The 9,902-nt window shown below is 38.5% G+C and overlaps 1 protein-coding gene across 1 annotated transcript in view; it reads left to right on the top strand.

Annotated features, from left to right (window-relative positions):
• The window catches only part of SCLT1 (sodium channel and clathrin linker 1), a 47,202-nt gene extending 37,676 nt beyond the window's left edge, over positions 1–9,526 (top strand). Inside the window, exons 19-21 of the mRNA XM_009289487.1 lie at positions 5,455–5,533; positions 6,623–6,718; positions 9,270–9,526. Coding sequence (XP_009287762.1) covers positions 5,455–5,533; positions 6,623–6,718; positions 9,270–9,332 — 238 coding nt within the window. The 3' untranslated portion in view covers positions 9,333–9,526. The remainder of the gene's footprint in view (positions 1–5,454; positions 5,534–6,622; positions 6,719–9,269) is intronic.
• Positions 9,527–9,902: the final 376 nt, after the last annotated feature.

The raw sequence follows: 9,902 nt of genomic DNA on the forward strand, positions 1-9,902 counted from the left end.
AAAATGATCAGGGGGATGGAACACCTCTCCTATGAAGAAAGGCTGAGAGAGTTGGGGTTGTTCAGCCTGGAGAGGAGGAGGCTTCACAGAGACCTTATTTGCAGCCTTTCAGTACTTAAAGGGGGCTATAAGAAAGATGGGGACAAACTTTTTAGCAGGGCCTGTTGCGACAGGACAAGGGGGAATGGTTTTAAACTAAAAGAAGGTAGATTCAGACTAGATATAAGGAAGAAATTTTCTACAATGAGGGTGGTGAAGCACTGGCACAGGTTGCCCAGAGAGGAGGTGGATGCCCCATCCCTGGAAACATTCAAGGTGAGGTTGGCCGGGGCTCTGAGCAACCTGATCTAGTTGAAGATGTCCCTGCCCACGGCAGGGGGGTTGGACTAGATGACCTTTAGAGGTCCCTTCCAACCCAAACCATTCTATGATTCTATGATAAGAAGCTGGGAAGGGGCACAGCCAGGACAGCTGACCCCAACTGACCGGAAGGATCCCCCATACCCTATGATGTCATGTTCACCAATAAAACTGGGTGGAAGTTCTTCCAAAGTAGCTGTTGTTTGGATACTGGCTGGGCATTGGTCTGCTGGTGGTGAGTGATTGCTTTTGCATCAATTTTTTTTCCCCTTCACTTATTAAGCTTTCTCTTGACCCATGCGTTTGTTTCACACCTGTACCGTTCCGGTTCTCTCCCCCTTTCCTCTGGGGGGGAGTGAGCGAGCAACTGGGTGGGGGCTTACCTGCCAGCTGGGTCAATCCACCACGAGACCGAAGGACAGATGTGGCTTTTGAGACGGAAATGCATATTAACACTTAATTTTAGTTGAATTGGTTTGGTTACTTGCTGTGTTTCAACAGGCTTGCTTTTTGACAGTTGCATCTCTGCTAGGGTCTGAGATTGAAGCACCAATTCAGTTCTGAGCAGGAATAATGAGTAGAATGAAGTGAACTTCTAAGAGGCAAAAAGTCATCTTTCACATTCTTCATAGGGGTTTAAATGGAAAATAGTAAGGAGAGAAGTATAGAAATTCTGTAAAACTAGGAAACTTATTTCTAAAGGTAATATTTTTCATAACATAAAAAGAGCTTTTAAGTCTTGGTGAATAATTTAACTATTATATGTTGATTAATTTAGTAACTGACACTTGCTTGAGTTTCTATTTTATTTTTTTCTCCCCCTGTATCTGGAACATTGTTTAAGTAATCTAAATAACCAAATCAGAGTTAGGTTTAATGTTCAAAAAGTTATTTTGCTCTTCAGTGTCACTTCTCCACAAATTTGTGTGGAATTTGATAAGAAATAGAAGCAATCCACGTTGTTGCTGATCTACAGGGTGTAGAGTTTCCAATTGTAAAGTTGTAAGCTCTAAGATCGCTGTCAGTTTGAATGTCCCAAAACTTCAAGGGACTTAGGTGATCTGCCTTTGACAGCTGTGGTAAAATAATAGTATCAAGTGCGTCCAGCTTCTTTTACATTTCTTGTCTTCATTTGAAAGAATTTACTTTTGAAAGAAATGAGGAATACATACGCATATTTTTAAAGGCTCTTGCTTTCACTGATGTACGGTAATCTAGAAAAACGGTTCCTGTGCCCATATTTTGGGGGAAGAGACTGGCTAGGACTGTCCTTATTACCTTACAGCATTGTGTATAAAGCTATATAGTCCTTCAAACTTTAGCTAAGAAGAGTAAATGACAGCAGAGATAGCAAGTGAAATCAGCAATACCAAGGGAATATTTAGGAAATTTGTAAATTGGAAGGAAACTAACTTCAGTAACAACAGAATACAGGATAGATTGAGAAGGGGTGAGGGAGAAAGTTCTGACAACAGAATTTAAGCAAAAACAGGGTAATCTGATCTGCTAGCATTTACTGAAAGAAAATAAAGTGAAAGACTGTATACAAGTTTAAAAAATAAGGGCAGATTATTCATTCATTCTGTAAAGTCCACCTTGACTGGTCTGTACTTATGTTAACTAGGTTAAACAAATAAATAAAAAAGAGGTCATAATACAAATAGTAATAGATGGTTAATCCCTTCTAATCGGCATATCAGTATTCATAGATTTTTATGTTCTAATCCTGAGAATGAAGAAAAGAATTGGGGTAAATTGAGAAGGAATTTGGCAGATAACCACTGGTTATACATAAACACAGACTCCTCACCAGCGGCCAACACCAAGAGCATATTTTTGTTGAACATGATTCTGGCCCAGGGATCAGAACAAGATCCGCACTGATAAGCGAAGTGTCATATCCAATCAAATGACTGAACTATCCACAGAATGCCCTTCAGCGGAGTAGATCTTGAAAACTGCAGATGGGAAAAAGGCGGACGTTGTAACTTGAAAACTTCCCAGGAAATGGACGGTTCTCAACTTTGCTATAAATAGTACTTTGGCCTGTGAGACATGTGGATGATTGCTCAGTTAAGGTACAGTTTAGCCTGACTACTTACTAGGGGTAGTAATGTGTACACACAAGTCTGTTCTCTTTTTAGAAATATAAACTGAATCTACAAAACAAACAGTACATGAGACAATTTATAAACGTTGGCTTAAATGATAAAGAGGGTAACTACTTGAGAAGTTACTTCCATGTAACAATGCATTTGAGGAGCTTTAAAAATCTTAACTCTTTAACTAATAAAAATAATAAAATTTATTACTAATACATAGTATGAACAAATTGGTAAATTAATAATCTTAACCATCTGCCACTATTGCCTAGTAGTAAGATACAACTTTTTGGGGAAAAAAATCAAAAATATTTGTTGTAACATAAGCCCATTATATTTGAACAACCATACTGAATGGCTTCATTTTTTTAATATTCACTTGAATTATAATTGTCAGTACTTATAAAAAGGGAATCCTTGCCATATTGTTTTTAAATTTAAATACTTTGCTTAGCTTAAGTCATCTGATTGCAGCTCTTTTGGGTGTCTTTGTTCCAGTTTCTGCTTCTGAAATGTTTCTGTGTCATAGTTAGAGTCCCTGACTCATCGGTAGCCATGTGTGTGTTTTGGAGTTCTCGGTTTTACCTGTTCTATAATTGAAAAGAATCTGTCTCTGAAGAATGACTGGTTTTGGTGCCTGTGTATGAAGTGTCGGCCAGGACTGCCTTCTCCTTCTCCCTACCTCCTGTACAGTGCCTTGAGTGAATTGCACAGCATCTTGAGATGAAGAAGTTTCCTCCATTTCTAAAACATTATTCTTGGCTGCACTTCTGTAATGTTTGGCAGCCATAGCTGCTTATTTTAAGATGTTCATTAAAGAAAAAAATTAACAGGATGAGAGACAGCTGCAGGTACTGGCAGTATACAAAATTCATAATTACTAAGAGTAAATGAAGCATATTATATTATAATTCAACCGAAAAAACAGCTGGCACATGCTGTATTTGTCATGTGAGAGCTTTGCAGAACGTACTTGCTACAGCTGGCGGATTTATCACCCGCCTGCCAAAATGCTAAAAGCTCACCTTTTGTTTCCTGCTCACTTAACAAAGACAATATGGAGTAGGGACCGATTTGATTATTCAGCAGTTGGGGTTACTGCTCAATTTTAATATTAAAATCTCATAATGTGTGTTTGGGGGAGGGTTAACAATCAGAATGAATCAACTGTCTAGCTCAGTGGCCATCACGTTTCCCTATGCTTACAAGGTTAAACTGTTTTCTTTACATACATGTTCAGTGTGATCTAATTAGAAAAGTAATTTCTTGATACACAGCTGTATATGAGCATGTAAACTCTGTTTATGGCCCGCGCTGCTAAGAATGCTAATTCCACACCTCAGTACAAGTATAGGAGACAGATTGTTTTCAGTAACTAAGAATTTTTAATTTAGAAAATTAATCTATGTCGATAGTCTTCTAAGATGACGTAGCAATAAAGACGGTTTGTCAGAATTTAAGAACTTCCTTATTTTCAAAGCCTTTTTTACTAGCCCAGTTGAACATTAGGAGTCTACACACGGTAAGGAGTAGTGTTTGAATAGTTTCTAGGGAGTTTATTTTGAAAAGGTACGTACAAAAAGATCTGACAGGAATTGTATAAAATTTCTGTTTTGCTAATAAAAGTTTATAAAAACTGAACTTTCAAAAAACAGCTCCTATATTGAAAATGCTTCATCTTGATGCTTGATATTGATTACAGAGGACAAATTGCAATAACAGTGTTAAGTATTAACATACTATCTTGATCCTGCAATTTTAATCCGTATTTAATTCTTATTTGATACAAAAATGTTCACATCTGATAACACAGGTATAATCTACATAGAATTTTAACTGTTTCACATCGTCTAAATATCTGCCTGCGTACTCTCATTTTTATAGCAGCTAGTCAAAAGGTGTTGAACTGTTTTTATGATATCTACCTGGGATTGGTTAAAGGGGTTGGTTGAGAACAAGGGAGTGGAAACTACCAGCCAGGTGTACTCACAACCTTACGTTCACAGATATATTGCGACCTTGTATTTCAAGTGCCATACGGCAGTTTTCAGTCAAACTTTTATGAAATACTAAGTTGAAAAGTTTTTAAGAGTAAATTATTGTTGAGAACTAAACGCCATCATTAAAATAGCAGAGGCTTTTCAAGATGAAGATCTGAGGTTAAAGTATCTCCTACCTTACCTCCATTCCCCCAGAAGGAATGAAGGCTTTAGCTTCCATTACAGTGCACGTAGTTTCAGTAATAGGCAGAGCACCTCAAGGTTAGGTATCAGCTTTCTGAGCGTTGTCAATGTGCTACATGTTCATGAAGGTGATTGCATTTCAGCATACTTTCAACTTGGGAAAGGAAGGTAAAGTGAGAATAGATTTGAAAATTCTTCTTCACAAGCATGTTTGAACCTCAGTGTAGAAGGTGAAACCTTCCTGACAACTATACAAATTCAGGATCACTAAAACTCATTCAGTATAAAAGTAAAAAGACCACTTTGAAGAAGGTGGCATTTTCCTTTTCCTCGTGAAGCGTTACATTGTTGTCTGTCTCACAAGTATAGAATGATTTGGGTTTAGGTACTTCAAAGCACCTTCAAAAATGTCCACGTTGAAGTCTGGTTATGGGACACTAATTAGAATGTTAATCTAGATATTGAATGCACTGTGCAAATGCAGCTTATATTTATAGCATATGTGATAACGTGCCTGCAAAATAAGATTCAATAAACAGAAAAAAAAACCCTGTAAAATGTCAAATGCTCTTGACAGAGTCCTGTTGATTCGAACAAATATATCTCATTCCTCTGCCATTATAGTCTGGAGTACACATCATGAAGAAGTGCTAGCTGTGTAGTGCTTTTGAAATCAATGTTTTAAGAGCAATGCTATAATTAAAAATACACCATAAGCCCCTACAGTGCAAGAAAGTACCTATGAAATTATATTCCGATAACTGATGCACTGCTGTGTGTTAATCGGCATCTTTTCTTCTGATTAACAGAAGTGAGCTGAGTCAACAAAAACTTCGTAGCCAGGAGCTCATTTCTCAGCTGGAAATGGCAAATGAAAAGGTAACTGAGGTAAGACAATGACTGATATGACAACTACTTTCAGTTACAACCTGATGCACGCACACCAGGATCTTAACAGAAACCTATTTAGATGAGTTATGTTGCTGGCTTAGAAAAAATTAAGGATTTTTGACAGGAGTAGTCGTAACTGGAAAACCCCGCTGTTTCTGCTGACTGCTACGTCCAAATGGCAGGAAGACAAATTAACTTTACTCTCAAACTACAAGGAAAGGTAAAGGAGAGATCATCTTTCAAGGTTACTAATCTAGCAATTTTAGACAATTCAGGAAACGTTTCTGAAGTCACTTCTGCCTATGTATGCATGCATACCTCTAAAAAGGACTAGGCATTGTGTTACGGATAATGTAGCATATGCGGAGGTATCAAATTCTCAGCATGCTATGTGTGTAGTAGAATTTACACTGTATGTGCATACGTGCATATAGATAAAAGCATTATCCATTAAAGATTAAGGGCAGGGTTGTTTTGGAATGTGCATTGTTCAATAATTAATGGCCACTTTAGAAAACAGCTATCCTGTCAGCCTCGTAAATCGGGGATAATATCCAATTCTATCTAAGATAAGTCCTTCTGTGTTGTTTTTTGTAGTGCTGTATTGTTGAGAGGAAAAAAATGGGGCTGATGCGAGAATAGATTTGCCTAAGTAAAGGATAGTTAAGAAAGACTTTATACCTACACTTTGATGAAGAGAACAGAAGAAATCTGTACCAAGGTTATCATCTCATTTGTGTTATCTAGTATATTCTTTTTCCCTTTGAGTATAGCTAAAAAAATTACATTGTAAGATCGTGCAAATTAAAGTACTTGGATTAAAATGTCAGCTTTCATGCATCTTACTTCAAGATGGTGAAATGAGTAGAACTTCCTCTGCAGAATACTCTGATTGGAAAAGTCATATGATATCATATTTGAGCTGGAAATTCTCTATAATGTGTCAGCAGTATGTCTTCAGTCTTATTGTAAGCGGTAAACAGTTCCGCTTCTGCAGTTCCTCTTGTTTTCAGCTCTTTCACTACAGTATGTATGGGTCCAGTAAAAAGAACTTTGCATTTGTAATGAGATATTTCACTTACACAGGATGAAAAATTAATGATGGAATATCGAGAATACATCAATAGGCTTCAAAGGCGACTGAGCCAGGCAGAACAGAGGGCAGCTACAGCATCTCAAAAGGTACAAAACCAACAAAAAACATGTTATCGAAGTGCATTAAAAAAATCCCATTGACTATTACAAAAATTTTCACTCTGTATCGTTCCTGAGGCAGAGGTGATCATTTATATGCATTATGACTAATATAACTTTAACAACAAGCTTGTATTTTGGATGCGTCATCACAAAACTGATGCAGATTCAATCAAATGCCACCTTCCGACAGGATGCTTAAGTGACGGTATAGATTTGTTTATGGAAACAAATTTGATGCAAATTAAACTTCCGCGGTTCAAAATGTGTGAATGAAGGCGTATGATCATTTCCACCTTCAGAAATGGCAGCAAGTTAACAAAGAGGAAGAAGAAACCCCTTAAAGAACTGCAGCTCCTGTTTACATAAAGCAGGCTTTTTTAGCCTGGTGTAACCTACTGCAGCAGTCACAAACGATGGCTTCACGTGATAAAGAGCAAAAGTTGTGCCGATTCCTACACCTGTCTCCTGGGGAGTCTGACTTAAAACAAAGCATGTCTGGGGTTGATGGCTAGAGAACTGCCTTTATAAAAATTGCTAGGCAGCATAGCTGTTTTGTGGGGATTCCGTTTGTAGGGTTTTTCAGCCAAGTAAGTTCCCTGGTCTAATTCATTGTGTGGCCGCACAAAGAGCGTGGGGAAATGGCGTGCAGCGGTTGCAGGACAGAATGGATAGCGTGGACCTGTTTAGCGTTCACGTTGCAACCTTGAGTACCTTCTGCCATGTCACATGAACTCCCACAGTTGTTAACTTCTTCTCTGTCCACCTGCATTTTCGTTAGTGGCCTCCAGTAGCTGTGTCCCCAAAGATTGCTGGAGAAGCACGCCCCACTGCAGTTACCATCAGTTATGTGTAACGGACACAGTAAGTCCTGTAATGTCAAAAATACTGAAAATTGTGCAGACAGAATAGGAAATACTTGGGTTTTCCCAGGCCATGGGAAGGGGGGAAGGAAGGGATGGTCTGTGTATCTCGCTGCCATAGTAAACGTGCCTTGTGCATGTTTCAGTGATTCTGAAAACGTCAAACAAGGTGTGTCTGCTAGAGCCGTTTATATGCCCAAGAACTCCTTGTGCACCCTTGTGATCACTGGAGGAGCTGGATCGTTGCTGCTGCCTTTTTCCAGTTCTCTTACAACTCTGTTCCAACTCTGAGCAGTACTACTCAGTATTTCCAGACATTAGGGATATTGGGAAGAAAAGTTTTCTTCTCTTCAGAGAGAAACTTCAGGCTTTAATTGTCTAAACCCCATGCTACCTATAATTCTGTATTTTCTCTGCTAGACGGTAGGCAGGGTTTTTTTCCATCCAGCGTTCTTTTTTCCGTACTATTCAAGCTATACATCTCGAAGCAAATCCCAGGGGGGGTTATACACTGGGTTCACTTATTTGCCAAGCAAGTTTGTTACTTGGGTTGGTCCCCTATTAAGTAAAGGTGGTCTTTCTGCCTCCTAATTTTTTACAGTGATTTAGGAAACCCATTTGCAAATTACAGCTTTTTAGTGTGGGTGATCCCATGTGGGTTGCAGAGAGGAAATGTTTGGTTGATCTAAATTGTCCAATTAGGACAAAGGACATTTTTTTTCCCCAACAGCAGTGAATAAATGGGCATAGCTGCCAAGCTGTCATAACGTAAGCTGCGTTTCCTGGCTGTAAATGCTCTCTGTCATGACCAGGTCTACCCAGCTGGTGAAGATTTGCTCTGAAGGAGTGATTTATCTTTTTTTCACCTCCTGTTTGTCATATGGCTCTGTTCAGCTCTAATACTTCTGAGGTGCCATCTTCCCTTAAAAAACATGGTCACATCACCTTTCAAGGGAGTTAAATTCCTGGCCTCGGTACCCATATAGGAAGAGGTCTTGCTGTTCCTGAAAACATCGATAATTACCTGTTCCTCACCAGTCTCCCTCTGAAAGGTAACAAAGAGATTTGATAAGCCGTTTAGCAGCTAACAAACCAACAGACGTACCAGCGCTGTTCCCGCTACAGGCTGGAAAAAGCCGTCTCCAGGAGTACTGCTGCAAGAACGTCCGCTCTTCTGAATCTGAAGAAACAAGCTGAGGGCTACTTTCTGACTTGACTTAATTGTGTATTCTCATTACATTACCCAGCTTACTTGTAAAATTAAATCAAATATAGGCTAGAGCTGGACTATTAGGGAGTCTAGAAATGACATTTTTCTTGTATATTTATATGACTACAAATCTTAGCTTATTATTAAATAACAGTAATTCAGTAAGAAACATAAAAAATACAGGATAATGTCTGCACAGGTTTAAAATGTGTGTATTCTATGTAGAACTCTTTAAAGTGTACCTCTGCTACCTAATCTTACATCATCTTCAATTCTTTGGGATCTGAAACAAGACAAAAGCAGTTGTCTAGAGAGAGTGCACTGTAAATTCTACTGTTTACCCCAAATTCCCACTTACCTATGCTTGTTCCCTCTCCTCCATGACACCTTCCATACTGAAGTTCTACTGATACTTTGATCTTACAAAAAATTACGTAAGAAACTATCTGCTTGTTTTTAATTACAGCTCAGCCTGATAACTACACAGAAGAAAAAAGCTGCTTCCCTGAAGGATCTGGAAAATATTTAAACATGTATTGTTCATTCACACCATGCCGGAGCTAAGAAGATTGCTGGAGAAACACCATATTGGAGCATTAAAGTCAAATGCATGGCAAGGCTTGTAAAACTTACAAACGTTTTCTGGTTTACTCAGGTAAGAAAGGGGGTGGATGAAGACACTGTATCTGTATGCATCGTAAAGATTGGAAGACGACTGCAAAATGATGTAATTAAAATCCTTTAATGTAGCAGATGAAACAGTCTGATACAGTGCTGTGGCATATTGGTCTTTTTTGGTCTAAAAAACATCAGCTCCAACTATGACAAGATTGTATACAGGGAATAGTTAACATTATATTGAAATTCAGGAACAGCTTTGCTCACATACAGTCGATACCTTTAATTTTTCTTCGTAGTGCAGTAACTTGGGAACATTTTGAAGATCTTTTATGAATTGTAGTAAGACACTAATTATATCATGAATGTCAAATAGCTGCTGGTTTTATGGTAGGCGTTATAGCTGCGAAATGCCTCTGTTGCCTTCCAGTTTTAAGAATTCGGTTCGGTTTGTGCTGATGCCCCTGGGAAACAGTTAATA

This window comes from Aptenodytes forsteri, unplaced genomic scaffold (assembly GCF_000699145.1).
Source record: "Aptenodytes forsteri isolate BGI_AS27 unplaced genomic scaffold, ASM69914v1 Scaffold109, whole genome shotgun sequence".
Taxonomy (NCBI): Eukaryota; Metazoa; Chordata; class Aves; order Sphenisciformes; family Spheniscidae; genus Aptenodytes; species Aptenodytes forsteri.